Source organism: Lampris incognitus, chromosome 4, assembly GCF_029633865.1.
Source record: "Lampris incognitus isolate fLamInc1 chromosome 4, fLamInc1.hap2, whole genome shotgun sequence".
In the NCBI taxonomy this organism is placed as follows: domain Eukaryota; kingdom Metazoa; phylum Chordata; class Actinopteri; order Lampriformes; family Lampridae; genus Lampris; species Lampris incognitus.
In genome coordinates, this window is record NC_079214.1 from 26848451 (window position 1) to 26874797 (window position 26347).

Below are 26347 nucleotides of genomic sequence, written 5' to 3' on the forward strand. Positions count from 1 at the left end.
TCTAACAATACTTAACTGATTCACAGAGGGATAAATGACAGAAGAGCACCGGCATATGGTTGTTCTTCTTTCTCTCTTCTCCTCCCCCCCCCCCTCCTCTACGCTGACTATCCTTTTTCCTATGTCCAAACAGTGCTGTTCTGCAGGTATGCTGGTGTAGCTGGACGAAGACATGCTGGCGAAGCTGGACAAAGGCTCCGACTTTTAGATGCTAACAACAGCTTTCGTGTTGCAGACACAAACTAAATACTGGTCTTAACAGAAATCGGAGACTAGATCTGTGTACATCACCTAGGACAAGATAAAAACTCAGCTGACCCCTGCTGGGCTCTAATACACATTATGTAATAATGCTGTCCTACTAACACCTTCCTGTTAGTTAGTCTGTCAGTATAACAGCTGGAGGGGACTCTATCTGCCCTAGAGAACAATATAACACTGGGTTAAGCGTGTGTGTGTGTGTGTGTGTGTGTGTGTGTGCGTGCGTGCGTGCGTGCGTGCGTGCGTGCGTGCGTGCGTGCGTGCGTGCGTGTGTGTGTGTGTGTGTGTGTGTGAGTCAACTCATTCTATCCTTGTGCATCGAAGTGTGGCCATCCTTAGCGCTGACACAGGGATGGAGAGCAGTGAGATGAAACAGCCAACAAATATGCAAACCCCCCCCCCCTCCGAATTAATGGGTGCTGTAGTAGTTAGATTTCTCAGATAAGTTGGGCAGGGATCAGACAGGACAGGTATTCCCGGTGAGGCAATGTGTCCACACAATGGTTGAATAGCGTAACAGAGATAGCTTGAGATTATGATAGGCCCATGAGCGAAAGCCAATAGGTGAAAGCTGTGGAAGATAACAGAAGGATGTCATTACACAAACTGGATTTGTTCACCTTTATCTCCAGGACACAACAGAGAGGGGAAACAGTGCCACTCCTCTCTTTCAGGACAGAAAACAACATTCTCACTTTTTCAGGCCTCTCAAAGCGGTGTGAAATACCTAGGTTGTGTGGTATCTGAAGTGAACTGGGTGTGTACGGATGAAATGGCACCAGTAAATACCATACAGCCCCCCTGAAACCAACAGGGGTAAGAGGATTCATTCCCTATACAAATGCATTCTGTGCCTCCTCTACTGCTGAGTAGGTGTTTCATAACACTTCTGTGTTCATCCCAGGATTGCAGGGGCATGATCAAAAGGCAGCATTGGACCTTTGACAGAGCAGGCCATATACACTGTATTGCTGTCCTCACCGCAGATTAATCATTTATCAATTAATTGATGAGGCTTGTCTATTTTATCCAGCATGGCCTGTCAGTCTGAGCTTTCAGGTTCCCTCATTATGTGGACACACCTGCAAGCCCATGCAAACCCAACACTGCAGACACACTGCAGAAAGAAGAGCTCAGTTGCCATGCTTCCAAGTTTGGTAACCAAAGGCTAACTGTATTTGATGGACTACTTATTGAGACTCACTGAGCCATTAAAAAGGTGTGACCGAAAGTGCAGAGGCCGTTGCTCTTCCCTGTTTCCTTTTGTCGGTCAAAGCAAGTGTTATGACAACATGCAAGTCAGTCTAGACCCTGAGGAAATCTAGTATAAATATCAAACAAATGTGCACAGGCATTTCCTCATATTCCCTGTCAAAACATGCCTCTTTCCACCACCACCACAGATAATTCTACTGTGATGAGCAGGCCAAGAAAGAGGAGAGAGACGGACAGCAGGAACTGTCTAACACAGAGAGAGAGAGAGAGAGAGACATCAAAACACCATGTGGGAACATGTGAAAGTGAGCAAGAGCCAAAGGAAAAGGCATATCCACAAACAACAAATTGCGCGAGCGGTGGAAAACCCGACAATTGTCATTCACCAGCTGCTCTGCAAGGAACCAGCTCTAACTCGCTGTGGCTGTCTCCTATTCAACATTTCTCTACTGAAAGCCCGAGACATCATGACCTCGTAACACCCACGCTGACATCTACAATATCACAGAGCAATAACACACACACACACACTCGAATCCCAATAAGGACTGCCCTCAGAAGCATGAGCACACGCGTTGGGTCATACATCCTCAGCCGTCGGTCTTGTGATGCCAACATCTCGTCTTACATAAAAGTGACAATGTAGCTCCCATTCTTGTCTTACCTAAAGGTACCACGGGTTTATTGTGTTTGTCATTGGCTGATGAAAATCAGTGCAAAGGAATTCATTCATTCATTCATTTCCATTCTGCTCATTTCAGTGCATACTTCCAAAAATCACTTTCACATTTACAAATACCCATTTACTTAGCATAATTACACAATATGTGTTTGCGCTTGTTGTGCAGCAAACTAAGGGTACGTCCAAAGACACCACAGCAATTCACTGACAGTGTACAGAATGCTTAGTAGAGACTCATAAAGAATTGCTACTTGTAGATCTTGAACAACTTGCTCCCACAGTACTCACCCACACAGACCGGTGTGAACCTAAACATATTATTTCTGTGTAATCCTGAGACTTAAATGAAATGCAGGAGACTAGGGAATGAACTCTCCCACTGCACAATATTCTTAACCAAATCAAGAGAGTGAAGACTGTCCAACTACCAGAAAGACAGAAATACAGAGAGAGAGAGAGAGAGAGAGAGAGAGAGAGAGAGAGAGAGAGAGAGAGAGAGAGAGAGTAGTAGTAGTAGTAGTAGTCGTTCTCACTCCTTCACACATAAGATTGCGCATGTATCGCGTTTTATTTGGTTTTGAGAGAAAGACAAACCTAGAAAAAAGGAGAATGAGAAAGAGAGTGACAGAAAAAGAGAGCGACAGAGACGGGAGAGAGAGGTGTTGGCAGTGGACTGCAATGGCACTTGGTCTGACACACTGACAGGCCAAGCCATACACAGAGCAGTCTCCTCCCCTCTCTGGCCGGACCTATATTAACTCTCCATGGAGCTCCACCTCACAACCAGAGGCACATGGAGTGGGATAACACATCACTGAGACTCTGAGAATACATACCCATACCAACTCACACATAATGTACCACTCTATACTGACTACCTCTACATAATACTGGACTGCATGGGTGGGCTGCACTGACACCTCTCTTCTGGTCCGGCTGTGGGACTAGTGGTTTTGGATGTATTTTCTCCCACTTTGCTGTATATAACTGTATGGACTGTATTGCACCATGTTGCTCCAGACATCTCTGAAGGATTCTGACCATGGTAAGAGAAAATGATTGAAAAAAAGCTTAATCCTCATTTGGGGGAAGACCCTTGAAGAAAACGTTGGCGTGAAATGCTTCTTGTGTTATTTTCTCTGAGTTTTGAGTTATTGCTTATATTATACATACTATTACAGTTTTCTCTATTTGTTTGATTTTTTTTTGGTTCTGTTTGACTGATTGGAGATATCATAATAAGAATTAAATGAGGAGTATGAAAAGAATGTTTTTCTCTTGCCGTAATTAGATGAGAATAAGAAATGCAGACTTGCATAGTTGGGGATCAGACATGCTTGGGAGACTGTGTGTGTGTGTGTGTGTGTGTGTGTGTGTGTGTGTGTGTGTGTGTGTTGAAAGAGAGAGAGAGAGAGTCTTCCTCCCTATCAGCCTAGCAAACAAGATGTGCAGAAGTCACTACCATTACCCTTCAGGGTGACTTTTCACATTGTGTGAATATTTTGTGCAAAACTCGTTTTTTTTTTAAATCCATCTAAATTTAGGATATGATAGTGCAGATTTTCACCAAATCGGAGCTGTAAAACATAATGTTGACCGCAGCAATGTCGTCCTAACAGCGTTAGTTTCATTAGATGCCATAAACCCGTGTTCTCCAAACTGTCAAAAGACCACATTTAGATGTTGAAGATCAATTATATTCGAATGATGAGAGTCGTATCTTAGTAGCATTTATAGCACTGAAAATCTTTGGTACAATTTAACCCCTATCATATCTACTACAACCATGAAGGCCGTCATTTTCGTGAAATTGACACCTGTGGTCATAATGTAATACACATTGATGTGGGACCATGCCAAATACCAGAGACCTATTCAAAATGAAACCGAGCCACCAGTGCTGTTGTGTCAGCACCTTCCCCCATCACCAAACAACCAAAATACGGTGTAACCTGGGTTTTACCTGTGTAAAGGCCCTCTTTGAGCTCGCAGTGCCATATCTGTTTGCTAGCCACAACAACTTTGTCTCTCCTATAAACTCGCCTTTACCTGCCTTATTCTTCACTTGGCTGCTTTGGTAAAGACGTAAAATGTTACATGGCGTGGCATGCCATTTTTTTCTGTAGCAGATCATCAGTTGAGCATCTAGAAAAGTGCCCATGATTTGCACATTTGTGGATAAGCTATCGTCTTAAATACTTGAATCTAAATATTTGGAATTGTCCCTTTAATCGAATGACATCTTGAGATGCTATTTGGAAACAGTCTGCTTCCCTTTTCTTGCAGACCCAAACTAATGTCCTCATCCCTGGGGGCATCATTTGCCAGAAGTAGGGCGCATTCCTAATAAAAGTTAAATCCAGCCTCACCCTTCACCCTTTACCCCAACTAGGGTTATTGTTATCTCACCCACTGAAGAGCCCTACTCCCATTGCCAGTTATCTATGTAAGAATTATTCTTCAAGCCGTAATTAAAACAACATGACACACTGCACCTAATCTGACTCTTACATAAGCATCATAGACCAAGTCTGATTTGTCAACAGTGGGCCATTCATGCAATGAGAGATAATTATATTTTCTCTGACAGGTTGGGAGATAAGCACCTCCCCCCTTTGACCCATATCAATGTATGTACAGGAGAGGGTGAAGAACAGTCACAGGCCTTGGGTACCCTCACAAAACCTTGTGTTTGCAATTTTGGATTTCCTTTTTTGACTTTTGTCACTCTCTGCTGTTGAATATGTTCCGTGACACTGCTGGAACTGAGTCTAGTTGGGCCATCGAGAATTTACTGTGAAATAAGAAAAATGTCAAAATAGGAGTTAGCTCTATGGAGACATGGTGTATCTGCAGCGCTGTGTACTTTCCCACCCTGGTCAGCAGGGTGGGAAAATCGGTGAAGTTACCACCCTTCAAATCTCTGTGTCAGCCAGTTTCACTCCGCTCTGTTTCCATGAGCAAGGCCATGAATCCCTGCTCCGACCCATAGCTGTGCCTGCAATTTACTGCAGTCAGGGGGGCAATAAGAGTGTACCCTCTTATGCACAAAATGATATCAAGCAGTAAATGGATAAATAAGATTAAAAGAATGTCATTCACTGATATTAGGCTTATTTCAATTGCAAAACAGATAGATTGAAATAGTTTCAGTGTGAGCTTGACCCCAAACCCAGACACTGTGAATATGAGATGAATCATGAGAGACTGGATCATCAGTCATTGAGCAGCCCGTGTGATGGCACCCCTGCCTTAATCCTTTCATATATTTCTTTCTTTCTCTCTCTCTCTCTCTCTCTCTCTCTCTCTCTCTCTCTCTCTCTCTCTCTCTCTCTCTCTCTCTCTCTCTCTCTCTCTCTCTCTCTCTCTCTCTCTCTGTAAAATATATTTTTGTCATTCAGGGCAAGGATTTACTTTGTAGGCACTGGCTTTGCCTTGCTGAGGAAATTCATTCTCTATGCATAGCCTGATAGATCCCAGCCATCCCCACTAGAGAGCCTATCCCAGTGTGTTCAAGGCAACTGCATTCCCTGGCACATGGATGCTCACATGGTCTGCGGATGCCGCTGTAGACTACTGCGGCTGATTCTCCCTATTCACCCCCACCTCCCACCCACTCCTTCACTGCCACCCGTTCATTCACAGCACCGCGTCCACCGAGAGGTCCGTAAACACCACCGCAGTCTGTCGCTCTCAAAGCTGCACAACAGCAGATCGCCATTCTTAAACTGAGAGAGCGAAAGAGAGGGAGGGAGGGAGAGAGAGAGAGGAAAAACAGCTCTGCGCATCTTGATGACAGATGGACATAAATCCGCACGAATGACCTATACGACGGATTTTTCTCACCGAACATCACCAGGGCAATGAAATGACACGGAGCGCCGTAATCTGAAAACAACACCGCTGTTTTTAAGGGAAAACACATGGGAAATTAATCGTATCCGGGAAACGACAATTGTGTTGGAAAGCGGAAGCCTGCGGAAACGCTAACGTCATGCGTAAATGAGGATTTGATCATTGAAAAGTGACAAGGTCAAAACGGGTAGCTATTCTCATTAAGTTTGTCTCAATGCTGGCAGACCTGCGGAGGAAGATAAGCAACAGACCTATGCTGCAGATTAATGCCAGCTGTTTGAGAAGAACGATTAAAGTCAGCTGAAAATTGGAAGAAAACGAAATAAAACCCACTACAAAAATTGATCTCTATAGGCGGAGGCCCATCTGCCAGGTATGATTTGTGGCATCTGAAGCCAGGGGATTTGTTTTTGTCCTTGTAATATTTTGCAATAATTCGCATTGCTTATAAAGCCTTCGAAGCTGTTCTTGCGGGATATTTTCAGTGGGATCTTTTTCCTCACACCTAATTATAGTCTATGTAATCTGATTGTTTCAGGCTCAGACCACCAAATTTGCAATGACAACAAAGAAAAGGACCTACTCTTCTTACCATATGTATAATAATAACATAATAATAATAACTTACTGTTGTTATTGTAGTCGCGACCTAGTGCAACATAAAACTGTAGCAGCAATTTAAATTGTTTTTCATAAGTCGCGATGACAGTGTTGTTATTTTTACAGTCACAGAGTATGAAAAATATTTAGCCAGGCATGATTTTGAATGTACCGCCGGCATCACGTTTACCCCCCCCCCCCAGTCACCGCCCCTTTTTCCACGGCAGTGTGACGTACACGCCGCCGCTAAAGCCACATTGACTGAATGGCGACTGCAACAGATCGGCACGGGCAATTGGGAGCGGAGCGCAGTAGGTAGAACCTGATTTGGGGTTAGAAGGAGCTGTCCGATGCGACGAGAGAGAACTGTAAGTGTTTCCCCTCACCCGTGGTCGTTTCATTTTCAGAGTTTAGGTTTGTTCTAAAAGGGGAACATTTCGTATTTTCCTTCGGGGCTGACGTCTGCTTTGTGCTGGAGGAGCCACCACGTAGTCAAACGATGGGCTTTAGCCTGCTAGCCTCCGCTAACAACGGGATCCTTTGTTCGCCCTCTCACGGCGTTTAAGCGATCGTACGCGTTCGTTCTAAAGGTGAATTACGAGCCGTAATGAGCGCCAATGGCGCTTTCATGCTGTTTTTGTGTACTTTGATGAAAGGCAATTGGCCGGCTGTTAAAACTAGAATTTGAAGTAGCATGTGGCCAACCAGTACGCCTCGTTTCCAGTCCCTCAGTGTGTTTTCCATATAACCAGTCATGGTTCACCTTGCGCGCTGGGTTAGAAGCGTCTGTGAATGTCGCTTTGCGGTTATATCGCAGAAAGGATGCAATGTCTGGTTTATCGTTTGTAGACTGTGTTTTCTATGTGAGCAAAATTCTGGGTGTAAATGTTTAAGGTTTTTCCTCAACGGTACCACAGAATCCGGTCGAAGAAGCGACTGAACGAGAGGCGGGGGAGGGGTTAATTCTCATACACGCAAATTGGTTAACGTTCTCTTAACGTTAATGACGTAAATTGAAGTTGTAGGGACCCACATATTCCGTTTAACTCGCAAGGCGTGAGGGGCTACTTCGTCATGCATACTCACCAAAAAGTGTTAGTCAGTGTCAGTTTCCAGTCTACTGTGTGATAAGGATTTTTAAAAGTTGCTGAGCTCGCACGATGTTGTGGTTCAGAGAACACAAGTGCACTGTCTATTTTATTGTTTGGGAAATACATTTTTATAAGCTATTATATAAATGGAAATAACAAAATGGGCAATTTGTTTTGTGGTTTCTGACAGAGATTTGACCTTTTTTCTGATCTGATCTTTTTTTTCCCTTTTGTCTTGTGTTTTTCAGGTTATGCCCAAGTAAAATGGAGGATAGTTTTGATTGCGACTGTGGCGAGCTTGAGCCACCTGATCTCTGAGAGTGAAAAAACTCTGTGAAGACTCAAGGCCTGACTCATTTCAGATATTTAGATCAATTGGATTATTAAGAAAATAAAGATATAAATAAGTCAAGGCAGTTTTATTTGTATAGCCCAATATCACAAATTAAAAATTTGCCTCAAGGGGCTTTACAGCAAAAAAAAAAAAAAGAAAGAAAAGAAGATTAAAACAGTGCTTTGTGGCACATTAGTATGGAGCTGCTCAGGACCAGTCATACACTGAATGTATCTGCACTGTGAGGATGCAACTAGATGCTTTCAAATTATCTCAAAATCTCAGTGCTTTTTAATTGGCCTCAAATTCCATTCCATCACAGTCTTTAAAAAACAACTTTGCTTAGGAACGGTTAAAAGAATCCCAACACTGGGGATTGGAGAAGGATTTCATTTTAATAGAATTGCTTCCCTTACATAAAATGGCGAGATGTTTCATCTACACATTAGTGCCCTATATATGACAGTTGGGGCTTGACAGGGGGAAATTAGTCGTTCCGTGTAGGAGTTGGTTAATTCGGCCTCCAAAGTAGTGGGGGGATCGGCTAAAATTCTCTGTCAGTATTCCATTGAACTTGAACACAGACCAGAGGCTCAACATCAGAGGTGCAGGAGCCAGGAATCACTTGGAAGTAAAGAACTTAGTGTTAAGGTCAAAATTCAGCATGGCAGAAAAGTTTGAGTCATTGATGAACATCCATGGCTTTGACCTGGGCCCTCGCTACATGGACTTAAAGCCTCTGGGCTATGGAGGCAATGGCCTGGTGTTCTCAGCAGTTGACATAGACTGTGATAAGCGTGTTGCCGTGAAGAAGATTATCCTTACAGACCCCCAGAGTGTGAAACATGCCCTCCGGGAAATCAAGATTATAAGGCGTCTCGACCATGACAACATTATTAAGGTATGAATTGGAAGTCTTGATTCTCAAATCAATATTTCTCATTCAATGAGATGGTGTGAACAATTTTTCTGTATTTAATGAGTAAAGCGGATAGTCCTTCACCAAACCCTTTGCTAAGTTGTTTGAATAAAAGTACATTTTCTGTGTTTGGTAACTCCACAGTTGGTTTTTCATGTCCTTCAGGTGTTTGAGACTTTGGGGCCCAGTGGACGTCGACTAACGGAGGATGTAGTGTCCCTTACAGAGGTCAACTCTGTTTACATTGTGCAGGAGTACATGGAGACAGACCTATGTCAGCTGCTGGAAAGGGGGCTTCTGTCTGAAGGCCATGCAAGGCTCTTTATGTACCAGCTCCTTAGGGGCCTCAAGTACATCCATTCCGCCAATGTGCTGCACCGTGACCTCAAACCTGCTAACCTGTTTGTCAACACAGAGGACCTGGTGCTTAAGATCGGAGACTTTGGTCTGGCTCGCATCATGGACCCACACTACTCTCATAAGGTAGGGCCAGTACCAAAGTAGCTATTCTAGTTTGTCTTGTGTTCCTGGGGTGTATTACAGAAAGTGGGTTTAGTGAGCTTTTTTTAACCCTGAGATGAGGGGAAACTCATGAGTTTTCTGTTCCTGAAAGAGAGGTAACTCAGTTACCATGGTAACTGACCCACAGTTTGAGTTGCCTCTCTTTCTGGAATGGAAAACCCAGGGTTTCCCTCATCTCAGGGTTAAAAACTCAGTTTTCCCCAAACCTGTTTTCTGGAATACACCACTGGAGTACTTTTGAAAATAAATGTTGTAAGGTTATATGATTTACTACATGATGTTCAAATGCATGGTATGCACGAGGCACCTCAAGGAAGCACTTTTTTCTCCACCAACCTATTTTGTGTACTTTGAGCTTGAGGATGATTGCTCTGTTGTCATGGCATGTGATGTTTCCGTGATTGCCGAGAACTGTGGTGCTCCCCGGGGTGATGCAATTTCTACACAGGAAGTAAACAAGAAGGGATATGGCTCCTTGAAGTCACGCCTCTGCTTCCCTTCCCAGGGGTGACCCCAGTTGTTGAAAACATGACCCTGAGAACCATTGTTTCCAGTTGCAGGCAGCCACCTCTGTCCTGTCCTGCTTCTCACTTGTAGAGTGAGTGCCTTTCTCAAAGAGCAGTGCCTTGGTGATTTGATGAATTTTTTTTTTCTGTGGAATTTTAATATACTTTCTTATCTGAGAACACAATTTAGACTTGGGCAGATAAAGTTGGTTATCAGAGCACTAAATATTTGACAACCTCTCTCTTTACCCTCGCTGTATCCTTGAATCTAGGCGCAGGCTTCTCTGGTGGCTCAACCAGTCAAGTGGCCTTTCCACTTTTCATTTGTGCTGTTGTGTCCCGGACTGATAAACCATGAGCATGGGCTCTGAAAGTGTTCCCTTTATCAGTAACATGTTTAGCTAATGGGCCTGGATACTCAAATTTAGTACTATCTCAGGATAAGCTACCAAATGCAAGTTTCAGGTCCCATGAATTTGAGCTAGTTGTGAAGATCAGTTTGGCTGAAGGAAGTGCTTGAGAAGCATCACAGATCATCTGTGACCTTTAGATGATTTGTAGGTTCTGTACAAATTAACAAGCTTTTGAATGACTGTTGAACAAGTACACTGCTCAAAAAAATAAAGGGAACACATAAGCAATGCAATGTAGCTCCAAGTCAATCACACTTTTGAGATATCAACCTGTCCAGTTAGGAAGCAACACTGATTTGTGAATCAATTTCACCTGTTGGTAAATTGTCTAATGTCCACCAGGTGGACATTAGACAATTTGCAAGACAGCCCCTATAAAAGGAATGGATTTGCAGGTGGTGGCCACAGACCATTTGCCTGTCCTCATCTTTTCTGGCCGATCTTTGGTTAGTTTTTAATTTTAGTATTGCCCTCACCACTAGAGGTGGCATGAGGCGGTATCTGCAACCTACAGAAGTTGCTCAGGTAGTGCAGCTCATCCAGGATGGCACATCAATGCATGCTGTGGCAAGAAGATTTGATGTGTCTCCCAGCACAGTGTCCAGAGTATGGAGGAGGTACCAGGAGACAGGCCAGTACACCAGGAGACGTGGAGGGGGCCGCAGGAGGACAACAACCCCGCAGGAGGACCGCTATCTGGTCCTTTGTGCAAGGAGGAACAGGAGGAGCACTGCCGGAGCACTACAAAACGACCTTCAACAGGCCACTAATGTGCAGGTTTCTGCTCAAACAGTGAGAAACAGAATGCATGAGGATGGTATGAGGGCCCGACGTCCACAGTTGGGGCCTGTGCTCACAGCCCAACACCGTGCAGCCCGATTGACCTTTGCCAGAGAACATCTTGGTTGGCAGATTCGCCATTGGCGCCCTGTGCTCTTCACAGATGAGAGCAGGTTCACACTGAACACATGTGACAGACGTGAGAGAGTCTGGAGACGCTGTGGAGAACGTTCTGCTGCCTGCAACATCCTCCAGCATGACCGGTTTGGCGGTGGGTCAGTGATGGTCTGGGGAGGCATATCCTTGGAGGGCCGCACAGACCTCTACGTGCTAGCCAGAGGTACCATGACTGCCATTAGGTACCGGGATGAGATCCTCAGACCCATTGTCAGACCATATGCTGGTGCAGTGGGCCCTGGGTTCCTGCTCATGCATGACAATGCTCGTCCTCATGTGGCCAGAGTGTGTCAGCAGTTCCTGTATGTCGAGGGCATTGATGCTATGGACTGGCCTGCACGTTCCCCAGACCTGAATCCAATCGAGCACCTCTGGGACATCATGTCTCGTACCATCCGCCAACGCGATGTCGCACCACAGACTGTCCAGGAGTTGACCGATGCCCTGATCCAGGTCTGGGAGGAGATCCCTCAGGAGACCATCCGTCGTCTCATCAGGAGCATGCCCAGACGTTGTAGGGAGTGCATACAGGCACGTGGAGGCCACATACACTACTGAGCCAAATTTTGAATCGTCTTGAAGAATTTCCACAGAAGTTGGATCAGCCTATGTTCTCATTTTCCACTTTGATTTTGAGTATGATTCTGAATCCAGACCTTAATGGGCTAATGATTTTGATTTCCATTGATCATTCTTAGGTTATTTTGCTCTAAACACATTCCTCTGTCTAATAAATAAAGATTTTCAGCTGAAATATTTCATTCATCGAGGTCTATGTTGTGTTTTTAGGTGTTCCCTTTATTTTTTTGAGCAGTGTAGTTCAGTCAGAGGCCATCTTCATACAAGACTGCCTTAATGTTACTAACGGACAAACAAGTGGTACAACGCATTGGGTGCAGTTCTTGGCCAGCCGACTATGGCAGAGCCGGCCGTCTTGATTCCACCATTGCATTGTTTCTGGGCATGGAAAATACTTCTCCTTCTCTGGAGTGTAAATGGATAGATAATTAGTTAAGAGTTTATTTTAGCATTTTTTGTCGCTGATGTTTGTAGTAACTCAATTTTGTGTGATAAGATGGATTGACAGCACAAGACGAGTATTATGCACAAGATGATAAAAGTAATAATTGCTTTAAAGTACTTACACTTTTGGCATTGTAGAGCATCATAGTCTTCAAAATATACAATGCCTGTTATCTTACTGACGTCAGTTGCTTACCTTCCACATTTTTTAATCACCTTCCATTTTTTTTCCTCATACTTGCTGTTTTTAAAATGCAGTAGAAACTGAAATGAAACGTGCTCCTTTTCTTCCTTGGATCATTCCTAGTATGGCACTTGAGAAAGTTCCTGGAACTGTCCTATGGAAAAAGGCCGTTAAACTGTTGTAATTGCAATTTCATGAGTTTGAATAAAGCTTGTGATCTTTTGTTGCATGTCAGCCTCTCTGTCCCATCTTTGTCACTCTTGTTTTATGATAAGAGGAAAAGTTTGCCACAAAATTATCCTAAAAAAAATCTTGTCTAGGATACCAGGATGAGGAAGGAAAATGTATGTAGCAAGATAATGATTGCATCAAAGTAGGTTGCCTCATACATGTATTGACTACTAAGTATTTATCACTCATTTTAGCAGTCTGGTATTGCTTCTTCATCCCCCTTGAGAGCCTTATGAAAGGATAAAGATATTTCAGTCAAAGGCAATATAGTGGTGTGATGTCTGTGAATCTAGGTTGAGTGTTTTTTATTTATTTTCTCTGTAGCTGTTTGATCTCCTTCAGAGCACTGAAGCAGTCAGATGCCTACACGTGTCAGATTAGTCATCGCCAAGTCTGCTGTGGGCTCATGTGACGCGATCCCTTCGGTTGGCACAGCCTCACTCATAGCCTTGAGCAAGGCTGTTGCCACATCTACTCACACAGATTCACACACCCTTTCTCTCACTCTCTCTCACACACACACACCCAGGTTCAGGTTATTTGTACCTGTAGGTAGACTTGGTTTGCAGTAAGATAAGGCATCCATCTTGACACATTTTTTACAAACGACACAAGACGATAGACAAACGTGATAAAAGTGCAATGTTGTTACAACTTGTTCATTTAAGTGATGCCTGCTGGAACAAAGCTATTTTTATACTGCTTTGTTCTACACCTTGGGACTATAAACCTCCGTCCAGAAGGAAGAAGGTGAAATTCACTGTGCAAAGGGTGAAAGTCATTTAAATTTGAGCTGGTTATCCGCTGTAACAGTCTGGTTTACTGGGACACAGGGTTAAGGTGAGACTCACCAATCAACCTATTAGATTAACAGTCTGATTCAGAGTTTTGTTCTTTAAAGATAGGTTTCCACACCAAAGAAAAAGATAAAAACACACACTTTTAAGTCAATCAGAAATTCTCTCTTACAACTTCTTAGCGTCTTCCACTACTTGGTTGATGCATTCTGGTCATGTTTCAAGAGCTGACTTGGTGTTCCAGTGACTCATTACTTAGGCTTATGCACAGGCAGACTGCCCTAGGAGGAGGAAGGGTTTAGCTATGTCGGGAAAGAAGTGGCTCAGTGTTTCTCATACTGTTGTTCAGTCACTGTAACCGCCACTCCCACTGTAACTGCACTCCACTTCCCTATAGCAAATGCTGATATGTGGGCCTTTTTCCCCCTACATAAGCAGTTTTTTTTTCTGATGGAAAACGGGGGAAATTGCATAGTGAAAATGAAAGGCAGTTTGGCAGAATTCAGATGGTTGTTGTTTAGAATATGTGGACTGTGCAACGAGGGGTCTTGTCCAGTGTGTGTTCACCTCTGCTGACATCCCAGTGATATCCTGGGACCAAACGGAGTTGCTGCGAAACGCATACACACCCACACACTCATACAGTTTTCCATATGGTCTTAGTAGAGGTGTAAAGAAAAGCTGTGGCTCTCTGTGCTGGCTGGGCGTGATATAGAATTACTGGGGGTAAATTGGCTTTCACAACTGCTCTTTACTTCTGGCAGACTGGGCGGCCAAGAGTGGTCATATGGTTGGGTGAATGCTGTTTGAATAGCATCATGTCTAAATAAAGACGGGCTGTTTGCCAGCCTACCATGGTCTGGCAAAATTTGTCATGTGCAGTCTGCATATATGCATTGGTGATACACGTATGGTTGCACAAGAGATCTAGACGGATACACACACAAATATCCCTCCTTTTTGTTTTGCTCATTTTTCATGAAAATATTACTGCTAGTATTGCATCTTAATCCAAGAATTGGTCCAGTTTGACTTCATCCTGTGTCTATGAAGCTTATTGAGAGCAACTATTCAGTGTCTTTGGATTTTGCTGCGTGTGTGAACTGTTTCAGTTATTTGAGACTTGGGGTTTCTTAGTGGCTCAGAATCAAGAATGCCAGGAATTCACGTGCAGCAATCCAACTTTTCTTCCCCTTATTGCCAATCTTTTCCCACCCAGCTCTTTGTCTTGCGATGGGAGCTTTGCTCAGGGCCCTCTTTTGAAGCTGATGTAAAGCCTGTATTACTTGTTGTAGGATTAGCCTTCCTTTTAGAAGAACATTATGGCTGAAGTCTTGGCTTTAGTTTAGCCATAGCTCACCCGTTGAGGCTTAGCAGTAGTTTTGCCTGAGGTGCCCTTTTTGGTTTTTAACATAGTCTGACTAAAGCTAAACCATGTTAACTTAGCCTGGCAAAGTTGGTGTGTGCTTAAATGATATTCCATCTGCTCAGTGTGGTAAGAGGAGCATCTATTTTGAAGGTAAAATGCAAGCTAGCGCTCACATGCCACGCCACCCCAATGTTGTAATGGATTAAATTCTGTTCAGGGAATGCATGGAAATCATTTACTATTCTATACATTTGTTTTTAAAAGTAAAGTACACGGTGGAAGGATGTCCACAGTGGGAAAACATCGAAAGACCATGCAGACATAACCCTATTTGGGAAGCTATTATAAACTAAAGCAGATGTATGAAATGTAAACCTGGCTGAGTCGTGGATAGGGGATATTCCGCCTTCCTTGGGCTCAGTATAAAAAGCACTGGCTTGAGAAGTTGTAGAGATAGCAGCCTGTGGAAATTTTCTGGAATGTTAAAAGGAGAGGTTTGGGGTTAGGGAGGGCATTATGGAGTCTTTTCACCACATGTGCATCCTGCACACCAATACACCCTTCTAATGACATACTCGCAGCTGATCCAATTGTACAATCGGCAACACTCAAGTTCAAAGGACAAAATTAGCAAAATGGTGGGAATGTGAGTGAGAGATGAGGCAGAGAACTACTGGCTTGCTTGTTTTCTGTTCATTAGTTCATCTTCCCGTCTTTCTATTCTATAATTTTTAACCGAATCCTAACAGATCCAACATACTCCATGTTTGACCATAGTCTTATTTATTCTTCCATATATTGTACCACATCTACCACTGAACTGATTCTGCGTGTGGGTGGGTTAAAGCCATTTATAAATTCATTTTGTTCCTGGGAGGAAGTTCATCATCTTAATCCTTGTAGTCACCACGTTCTGTAAACTGGGTTAATTTCCTTGAACTTAACCATAGAGGAGAAGGGGAGGTGACTGAACAAGCGCTAGTCTGTTCTGGCCCCCTCAATTGGCTACCAGTTAGACTCGGGTCTCCCTGCTGAAGGTTTTCTGTTCGTAACCAACGCCAAACTCACGGGGTAGAGGTGGGAGGGGGGTTAAGAGTCATCTAGTTCAAGTTGATTTAGGTTATTCAGCAACTGTGGTGTTGGCCTGAGGTCCTGAAGTGACTGCTGCAGTGCTGCTGTAAATGTCTGTGTGACTTGTCTCTCTGTGTGACGAGAATAGACCCGGTTAAATATTTGGAAAAATGTTAGCCTGGCTGGAATTGTTCATTTTCATACCCCCTGTAGGAAGACAAGTTAAGTTCCAAGGTGTTCAGTTCAGGTTCCAGGGTTTGCAGAATTGCCATTATGCAAAAGCCCAGGCACGTACACAAGCTAACCCAATTGCTACATCTGTCACAATGCTGTGCTTAGCCTGTTGCTTGTTTTTGCTCCATAAACTGTACGTCATTGACATATGTCCGGCCATTTGCCGACTGTTTCTGAAAAGCTGCTGGTCAGGTTGGCAAAAGCAAGAATTCATAACGAGAAGCTGCAGTCAGTGGGTCCAACTTGCCTGTGTGCGTTGCTCAGAATACCTTTTATTGCCTTGGGATTATTTTTCTACAAGCTACAGAGTGGGTCAAGATGAATACATTAGCTGCTTGATTATTGGTGTTCTTCAGCGATGCTCTGAATCCAGGTTGAGTGACATTTATAGGGTCTCTAGAACATGGGGGTCATTAAGGAGTCTTTGTTTGGAGACCAGGATAGCATAGCATCAAGTATTTGTGGCTCAATTAGGGCAGAAACGGGAGCCTCTCTGTGTTAAGACCAAAATGGTTGGCTTGCCACTCTGACATTACCACCGTATGAGCAGTGGGTGAGAGAGGGCCTCAAGGGTGTTGTTTTACCGCATCCCTTCCCCCAATTCTCTCTCTCACACACAGTCACTCACTCACTCACTCACTCACTCTCTCTGTCCCTTATCTGCACACTCACGTGCACAAATACACAGGTCATTCTCTTTTGTGTTCAGCATCCTGTTCCTGACAGTAGTCAGACAGGCTGCATATTGTTGCTGACGGGAGTGACCTAGAAGTGCAGATCTGTGTGTGCGAGTGTGCGTGCACGCTAGTTTGCATGTCACAGAGGGGGATTATCTCGCGCTCTCAGTCTGCTGACAGGGCTTGCACGTGTCTGATCTCCCACTTTCATGTCCCTCGTTCTTTTTTAAATCTCTTTCTCGGGAGTGGGTGGCTGGGGGTCGGAGGTTGTCGTCTCTCTGCTGGCTGTGGACGTGACCAGGCCAGAGCCGGTCCATCAAGGAGCTGGTGTTGGGTTGCAGAGTTCGCTGCTGGCATGCCGGGGGCTGGGCCTTTTGCTGGCAGTAGTGTTGTATGGCACACAAGGAGACACGTAGAGCAACGTAGCCCAGCTGATTACAATGATCCAATACTGGGGGCAGCAGGGCTTTAACCCTCTTATTCACCATGGATGAATCTGACATTAGGAAGACAAGACCATGTACATGTAGAAGGCCGGGGCATCATTTTCAGAAACCACTCCGCATACTTTAATATATTCAGTAGGGTTTAGATTGTCAAACATTGCAATTTTGAACTGTCGTTATTGTCATGATTATTATTATCACATGCAGTTCGAAACATGCTAAACTGATATCTGTGCCTTCTCTTTCTCTTCCAGGGCCATCTTTCTGAAGGTCTGGTCACCAAGTGGTACAGATCCCCTCGCCTGCTGCTCTCTCCCAACAACTACACCAAAGCCATTGACATGTGGGCCGCTGGCTGCATCTTTGCTGAGATGTTGACAGGGAAAACCCTTTTTGCAGGTCTGTGCTTTTTTTTGCAGCTCTATCCATTCGTGTTTTCACATTCTGCCTTTCTCTCACGCCCAGGCTTTTACTATGGTCAGGTTACTATGTCACTGAATGAGGGGGTCATGTTAATGTGTATCAAAGGTTGGTGGTACATCACCATAAAAATAAAAGCCAGCGCCTCACCTTTTGTCTTCATAAACACAAAGAAGATGGGCTTGGTGTCACTTTGTCTGCTTTTACAAGGCTGATTGCCCCAACTTGCACGGCTAGGTGAAAATGTAAGAGACAGTCTGGTCTTTCTATAGGCATTCATTTGGTAAAACTGCCTTGAGGTTAATGCAAGGCAAATATCAGCTTGCAGTCTTAAAATCCGCACTAGATCTTAGTCAAACAAGAGTTTTGACGCAGAGCAAACTTTGCTTGTTGGTCAACTTGTTATAAGCCTTTCATGTGGTTTCAGGGGCCCATGAGCTAGAGCAGATGCAGCTGATCCTGGAGTCCATCCCTGTACTGCGAGAAGAAGACAGACAGGAACTTCATAGTGTCATCCCTATGTTTGCGCGCAACGACATGTCCCAACCGCACACGCCACTGGCCAAGATGCTACCTGACATTAGTCCCCAGGGTGAGCTTTTGCACATATACATAAATACAACCACACAAGTATGCTTACATGCACACATCTATGCACACTTGTAAAGCTATGGCCAAATTCTGCTACTCGCATGAAAATTAAAAAATGCTACTTGCAAATGGACAAAATATCTTCATGTGATCATATATTTTTGGGTCCTCTTCAAGACCTCTAGCTAACAAGACTGAAAGTCATTCTCATTCCCAACCTAGTGAAACTAACCATATCTCCTCTTTCCTTTCCTTTCATGTGCAGCCCTTGATTTTCTGGAGAAGATCCTGACCTTTAACCCTATGGACCGCCTGACTGCGGAGGAAGCCCTGGCCCACCCCTATATGGCTGACTACTCCTTCCCCCTGGATGAGCCTGTCTCTCTGCATCCCTTCCACATTGAGGATGAGGTTGATGACATTCTGCTTATGGACCAGAGTCACAGCCACACCTGGGACAGGTACACCTGCTCTTTCTCTCATATACTCTGTAAATATGCTTAGCAAGGAAAACTGTTTTCCCTACTCAAACATTTTTTTGCATGAGTATTTGATAATTTAAATGGGGAACAATTATCTCTGTTATTCACACACAGCTTGGGCATATGGCTCTCATGTGGTCAGGAAGAAAACGACATGTTTTGAGTAGTTCAGTGTTGTCTAGCTTACTAAGTAGGTGATGTACTCAGGCTGTTTTGTGTTTTTGAATGTATCCAAGTGCTCAATGGAAAACCAACTCCTTCTATGGCAGGTATCACGACAGCCAGTTGTCAGAGGCTGACTGGCACTTGCACAGTACCCACGACCCAGAGGAAGTCCAGGTTGATCCACGGGCCCCCTCTGATGTCATAGATGAGGAAGAGGTCCAGGTGTGTTTGAGCATTTGTACTTATACCCACCTTAAGACAAATTTCTTTTAGTGCACCCTGTATGTGTGAATGTTTGATGGAGGATCAAAAATACTTATTTGTTTCATTATCTGCCCTCAGGTCGACCCCCGCAAGTATGCTGATGGGGAGCGGGAGAAGTTCCTGGATGAACCATCCTTCGACTATTCCTCTCTGTTCCCACCAGAGCGATCATGGCAGGAGGACCACCATGAGAACAAATACTGTGACCTGGAGTGTAACCACACATGCAACTACAAGGCTGTGTCACCTTCCTACCTGGACAACCTCATCTGGAGGGACAGTGAGGTCAACCACTACTATGAACCCAAGCTCATCATCAACCTCTCCAACTGGAAGGAGCAGCAGAGCAAGGAAAAGGCAGACCGCAAGGCCAAAAGCAAGTGTGAGAAGAATGGGTTAGTGAAGGCTCAGATAGCCCTGCAGGAGGCTGAGAAGACCCAAGGACCGGCAGGGAAGGACCGCGAGCAGGAGAAACACCAGTCTCAGGCTCAGAGCCAACAAAACCAAGGCTTTGATTTTGACTCTTTCATCGCTGGCACCATCAAACTAAGCCTGCAGCCAGAGCCCTGCCCAGAGGTGGCCGTCCTGAGTGAGGTGGGCCTCCTCAATGAGCTCAACTCCTCTGTCTCCCAGCTGGAAGCTCCTCGCTCGGGCTCCATGTCTAAGTCCATAAGCCAAGAGAAGGAGGAGAAGTGCCTGGTGAACCTCGCACAATTAGGTGGAGGGGGGCTGGCGGTAGTGGATGGGGATGGGGTCCGACCTGCATACCCTTGGGAGAGTTTTGGTGGCGGGGAGAGAGTAGGGGAGAATGGCTGTTGGATAGATGAAGCGTGCTGGGACATTCGCAAAGAGGACCAGCTCCAGAGAGAGAGCACGTACACCAGCTACCTAGACCGTCTGTTCAGCCGGAAGGAGGAGGGAGTAGGAGAAACCCTGGCCAGCCCGGAGCCAGAGACCTCAGAGGGGAGGGAGAGGGAACTGGATGACAGCTTCTTAGGCAGGAATGGAGAGATCATGTTTAACATGCAGCTGAACTCTCTGGACTTGCCTGGTTTTGACAGCCCAGAAGACTTGCCTTTAAAATCCATCCAGGCATCCCTCACCCCCTCTGCTGTCAAATGCTCCCCACAAATTGCCCACAAAACATACAGCAGCATCTTCAAGCATCTGAATTAAAAAAAATTTAAAAAAAAAATTTAAAAAAAAAACAAACTTAAAAGGTGACCTCCTTCACAGTGCAAAATATTGTTGTTGTTGTTTTTTTTTATATAAAAGTAGTATATTATTTTACTTGAATCATTTCATACCTTTTTTTTAAGTATGGTTATGTTTTAATTAAGACTTCTTTTCTTTTCTTTTTTTTTTACACACATTTTAAGTGGGAATTTGATAATTTGACAGTGTTGGTCATCACTCTGAGCCTTGTTCACCAGGCCTTCACGAGTTAATGTCTACAATCCCATTGCTAAACTGGCATGTCATTCGCACACACATGTACTGTAGACCAGCAGAGTTGGTAAGCAGGGATAAGGTAACCAGAGGATGGTTTTACAGAGAGATGGAAGGAGAAGCATGGTGATGAGAGTCGAGGCTTGGCCGGTAGGACAGAGGTGGGGGAGAGATGAACTTTGATCTTGGAGAAGGGTGGCAGATATGGTCACTAATTGTCATTGCTGTAGGAATTGGGAGTGCTTTCAAACAGACAGCCTTTCCAGGGATGGGACACATGGGCAAGGGGTTGGCAATTTGTTTTCTTTTCTGTTAAGCTTATGTAAAAAAATAAATAAAAATTGTTTGATTCCCCCCTGACCCCCTCAGAGAAAGCTTCCTTAAAAACCCTTTCATACTGTAAATTTATTTGACACATGATGCCAGCAGCAACCATTATTGTAGACGTTAATGTAAATGTGTTATCTACCTCAAGGTAACAGCCGCGAGAGACACTCGAAGCCGCACTAGTGCTTTACACTCATGACCATCCTCATACCATGAAGTTAACGTGGTCACATAGTTAAATCTGTCTGACTTTTGAATTTAACATAGTGAGGTGTTTCCGTAATCATTATTTATTTCTAGCAGACCTGCAATATTTATTTTAACAAAATGTGTTATTTCAATGTGATTATTAGAGATTGAGAGGTTGGACAGACTTCCATGTTAGTTTCAGCACAATGTGGGCGCGCATTTGTTTTCTGGTAGGATGCAAATTTATCTTATTTTTTACGTTCTAAAGAGAAGTTGAAGCTTTCCGTTTTCCATAAATTTTGTCCAAACAATTATCATTCTTTTTTTTTTTAATCTGAAGGTGCATTATGTTTTTAGTGGAAACTGCTTTGTTTTATGAAAGCACCTAAAAGTCTTAATTTCTTTGTATCTTAATGAAATGAGAAAAAAGTGTGCATGGAGGCAAGCGAAGGTACATTAAAAGCAAAGTTAATGGTGAAGTATATTGTACGTCATTCATTTTAATTGTATGTTTTTATTAAATTTATATATACATTTTTTCCAAGCAAGCATGATGAATTAGGTTAAGGTGTAGCATGTAGAACATTTATGGACTTTTTTTTTTTTTGCCTTGAAAGGCTTGCTCTCCATTTTTTTGTAATCATTGGTTCCCCTGTTCTACAAAATATCTATAAATAAAATTACCGGCAAAGAGTTTTGAATGTTTTATTTCTTTTTCAGAATTTCAATATAGGCTATTTTACATCATGCAACCTTGAACACTTCTGATCTGGAATTGCTCCCAATAAAAGGGGTGGTTTAGTTGCTTTTATGTTTTACAATAGGACAGCTGTTAAGATCCCTCCCTGGTGATGAAATGTGCTGACTGCAGCCCCGACGCTTCTCGAGTCCAGTTTTAATGTCCAAGTAGGCAGACTAAATTACGCTATGGGTGCTTAAGCCACAGGGACCCGGGCCTTGAATCACCAGCTAAATGTAGCTCTGCCACCAACTGCCATATATCAGGACTGATTACCTGTATCACACATTGCCATCCACTTACAGGCATGAGCTAGTGTGTGTGTGTGTGTGTGTGTGTGTGTGTGTGTGTGTGTGTGTGTGCGCGCACATCAATGGAAAGTATTATCTCAGTAGTCATGGAATTTTATGATATTGATATCACAATATCTGTCAAAATACCATGTTTAAGACTCCATTTTTAGTTCAACACCTTGAACTGTTTGGTAATATAAAGTGTTATATCAAAGCAAAACTAGTTTTCCAATTTCAACTAATAGTCCCTAAAATATTTCAGATTTAATTTTGTGCAAAACTTTTTAAGCTCATAGATTGTCCAATTGTAGACAAAATTGAGTATCACGATATGACGATTCAAATTTCATCCCAACTCTACCACTGAGAGAGGATAAGTCGTATTTAATTCCTGCCCGGTTTCTGTGTTCTAAATGGACAAGCATGTGCTGGCTGTCCAACCAGACATAGTGGTGGTTGAAAAGAAGACAGCAGTAGTGATAGATGTGGCAATCCTGGCTGACAGCAACGTCAGAAAGAAGGAGCACGAAAAGCTAGAGAAATATCAAGGGCTGAAGGAAGAACTGGAATGGATGTGGAAGGTGAAGTCTGAAGTGGTCCCAGTGGTAATAGGAGCACTAGGGGCTGTGACCCCCAGACAGGGAGAGTGGCTCCAGCAGATTCCAGGAACAACATCTGAGGTTTCTGTCCAGAAGAGTGCAGTCCTAGGAACAGCTAAGATACTGCACAGAACCCTCAGACCCCCAGGCCTCTGGTAGAGAACCCAAGCTTGAGGAAGACACACACACACACACACACACACAGACACAGACACACACACACACACACACACACACACACACACACACACACACACACAATCTTCCATTTATAGAGAACTAAGAAAGACACCTCACAAGAAACAAACACCCCCCCCCCCAGGACCTAGAAAGCTTGTCTTTAACATTCTTGGTTTGGGGATTAACAAGCACAAATCGTGCAGACCCATGGCACACCTGTACTGCACATGTAGGTGCAGCAAGGCAGTGTTCAAAGAGAAAGGGGGCAACAGCAGACATCCTTCTCTTTATACACGCTTCCTCTGGGTCATTTGTTTAGTCACTTTCAAAACATGTCATACCACTGTTATGCCAATGATACTCAGATCTATTTTTCTGCCAAACCCAATAACCTGAATAAACTGTCTTCCCTCCATGATTGCTTAGCTGCCACCAATGACTGGATGTCCCTATAATGTCCTCCATCTAGACCCCGACAAAACTGAAGTTCTCTTAATTGGTCCTGAGAACTTTGCCACTGCAGTTGATCAGTTTATTGGTCCACTTCATTCAGACCTGCCGCTAAAAATCTTGGTATCATCTTTGACCAGAATATGTCTTTTGATCACCATGTTACTAAGCTTGTCCAATCCTGTTTTGTTCTTCAGCTAAGAAATATTGCAAAAAATCGGAAATATTTTGTCTTTTAAGGATATCAAAACATTAATTCACACTTTCATTTTATCCCATTTAGATTATTGTAACTCCCTCTACACTGGCCTAAACCAAGCTACTTTAAATCGTCTACAGTTGGTTCAGAATGCAGCTGCTAGACTACTAACTAGAACAGGGGTCAGGAACCTTTTTGACTGGGAGAGCCATAAAAGCCAAATATTTCTAAATATATTTCATTGAGAGCCATATAGTATTTTTAACGTATAATAAATTAAATATGTCTTACTTTTAATGCGACTTCTGGTGCTGCATGGTTTTGCTGATGGCCTTGTAGTCTGGTTCATACGTGGTGAGGCTGAGCTTCATGCAGGCGTTGAGGCTTCCATCAGTTAAACGTGAGCGTAGGTTGGTCTTAATGTTCCTCATATGTGAGAATGACTGCTCACATGCATATGTAGAGCCAAACATGGTCAATACGGCAATACTCACACGCTGCATTGTGTGGTATGTCACAGGAAGCTCGTTCCAAGTTTTAAGAATCAGCTGGTTTTCAGGTTGAAGATTTTTCATTTCTGTCCACTTGTGTTCCCTCGCCAGCTCTGCTCGCTGTCGCGCAAGACTTTCCAACTCTCCATTAAGTGACTTGAACTTACTCATCCACATGTCTGATGCCTTCAGGTCAGCAACTTCCAGCTCAAAGTCTCCGATAGAGACCCCGGGGATGCATGTCAGGTCGATTTTGTCCACTGCACACTCATGTGGATGAGTGATGAACTTGAAAAGACCAGTGCGCGCACGAAATTCTCCAAAACGTGCTTTGAATGACTGCAGGAGATTGGACGTAAAGCCAGCTAGCTGCTGGAGATCCAGATGTTGAGTGGAGTCACTTGCTAAGCATGCATCTCTAAATTGTTGCAGTCTTTCAAAGTGCAGAAGACGACCTGTTTCAATGTCCCTGAGAAAGACTTCCAGCTTGCTTTCAAATGCAAACACTGCTTGTTGAAGGGATGATATTGTATTTGCAATACCTTGCATTTTCACATTGAGCTGGTTCAGATAGCCAGTTATGTCCACGAGATAGTGAAACTGCAGGAGCCAGTCAGTGTTGTCTAGCTCAGGATGCTTGACGCCTTTCATTTCAAGAAAAGTCCGGATTTCACTCAGGCAAGCTGCAAAACGGCTGAGCACCTTCCCCCTTGACGGCCAACGCACGTTGCTGTGTAAAAGCAGACCGGGATAATGATTCCCAACTTCTTCTAACAGAGCTTTAAACTGGCGATCATTTAAAGCTCGGGCAACAATAAAGTTGACCACTCGAATGACCAGCGACATCACCTCACCAAGCTCCTGGCCACACGTCTGAGCGCAAAGCGCCTCCTGGTGCAGGATGCAATGAAAACTTAGGATGGCTCTCTTTTCATGTTCACGGAGAAGCGCTACAAATCCTTTGTTCTTCCCCAACATACAGGGTGCACCGTCAGTACAGACTGAAATAAGTTTATCCATCGGCAAACTCCATGAAAGACGTGAATAAATCCTCTCCTCTTGTTGTCCCTTTCATTGGCAAAACAGCCAAGCTTTCCTCACGCAGTGTGTCACCTGCAGCATACCTGGCAATGATACTGCACTGAGATAGATGGCTAACGTCTGTTGACTCATCTAACGCGAGAGAAAAGTACACTGCTCAAAAAAATAAAGGGAACACATAAGCAATGCGATGTAGCTCCAAGTCAATCACACTTTTGAGATATCAACCTGTCCAGTTAGGAAGCAACACTGATTTGTGAATCAATTTCACCTGTTGGTAAATTGTCTAATTTCCACCAGGTGGAAATTAGACAATTTGCAAGACAACCCCTATAAAAGGAATGGATTTGCAGGTGGTGGCCACAGACCATTTGCCTGTCCTCATCTTTTCTGGCCGATCTTTGGTTAGTTTTTCATTTTGCTAGTGCCCTCACCACTAGAGGTGGCATGAGGCGGTATCTGCAACCTACAGAAGTTGCTCAGGTAGTGCAGCTCATCCAGGATGGCACATCAATGCATGCTGTGGCAAGAAGATTTGATGTGTCTCCCAGCACAGTGTCCAGAGCATGGAGGAGGTACCAGGAGACAGGCCAGTACACCAGGAGACGTGGAGGGGGCCGCAGGAGGACAACAACCCCGCAGCAGGACTGCTATCTGGTCCTTTGTGCAAGGAGGAACAGGAGGAGCACTGCTGGAGCCCTACAAAACGACCTTCAACAGGCCACTAATGTGCAGGTTTCTGCTCAAACAGTGAGAAACAGAATGCATGAGGATGGTATGAGGGCCCGGCGTCCACAGTTAGGGCCTGTGCTCACAGCCCAACACCGTGCAGCCCGATTGACCTTTGCCAGAGAACATCTTGGTTGGCAGATTCGCCATTGGTGCCCTGTGCTCCTCACAGATGAGAGCATGTTCACACTGAACACATGTGACAGACGTGAGAGAGTCTGGAGACGCTGTGGAGAACGTTCTGCTGCCTGCAACATCCTCCAGCATAACCGGTTTGGCGGTGGGTCAGTGATGGTCTGGGGAGGCATATCCTTGGAGGGCCGCACAGACCTCTACGTGCTAGCCAGAGGTA

At 44.2% G+C, this 26347-nt stretch overlaps 1 protein-coding gene across 3 annotated transcripts; it reads left to right on the forward strand.

Annotated features, from left to right (window-relative positions):
- The first annotated feature begins 2695 nt into the window (after window positions 1-2695).
- Window positions 2696-20674, forward strand: mapk6 (mitogen-activated protein kinase 6). 3 transcript variants are annotated; one of them, XM_056278167.1, is made up of 9 exons: window positions 2696-3203; window positions 6238-6386; window positions 7953-8939; window positions 9123-9440; window positions 17642-17786; window positions 18235-18399; window positions 18664-18859; window positions 19150-19267; window positions 19388-20674. In XM_056278167.1, the coding sequence occupies exons 3-9, from the start codon at window positions 8703-8705 to the stop codon at window positions 20483-20485; spliced, it is 2277 nt and encodes a 758-aa protein (XP_056134142.1). In that variant the 5' UTR covers window positions 2696-3203; window positions 6238-6386; window positions 7953-8702; the 3' UTR covers window positions 20486-20674. The 3 variants fall into 3 exon arrangements, with proteins under 3 accessions (XP_056134142.1, XP_056134141.1, XP_056134140.1); XM_056278166.1 differs by lacking the exon at window positions 6238-6386; XM_056278165.1 differs by lacking the exons at window positions 2696-3203; window positions 6238-6386 and adding an exon at window positions 6881-6981.
- Window positions 20675-26347: the final 5673 nt, after the last annotated feature.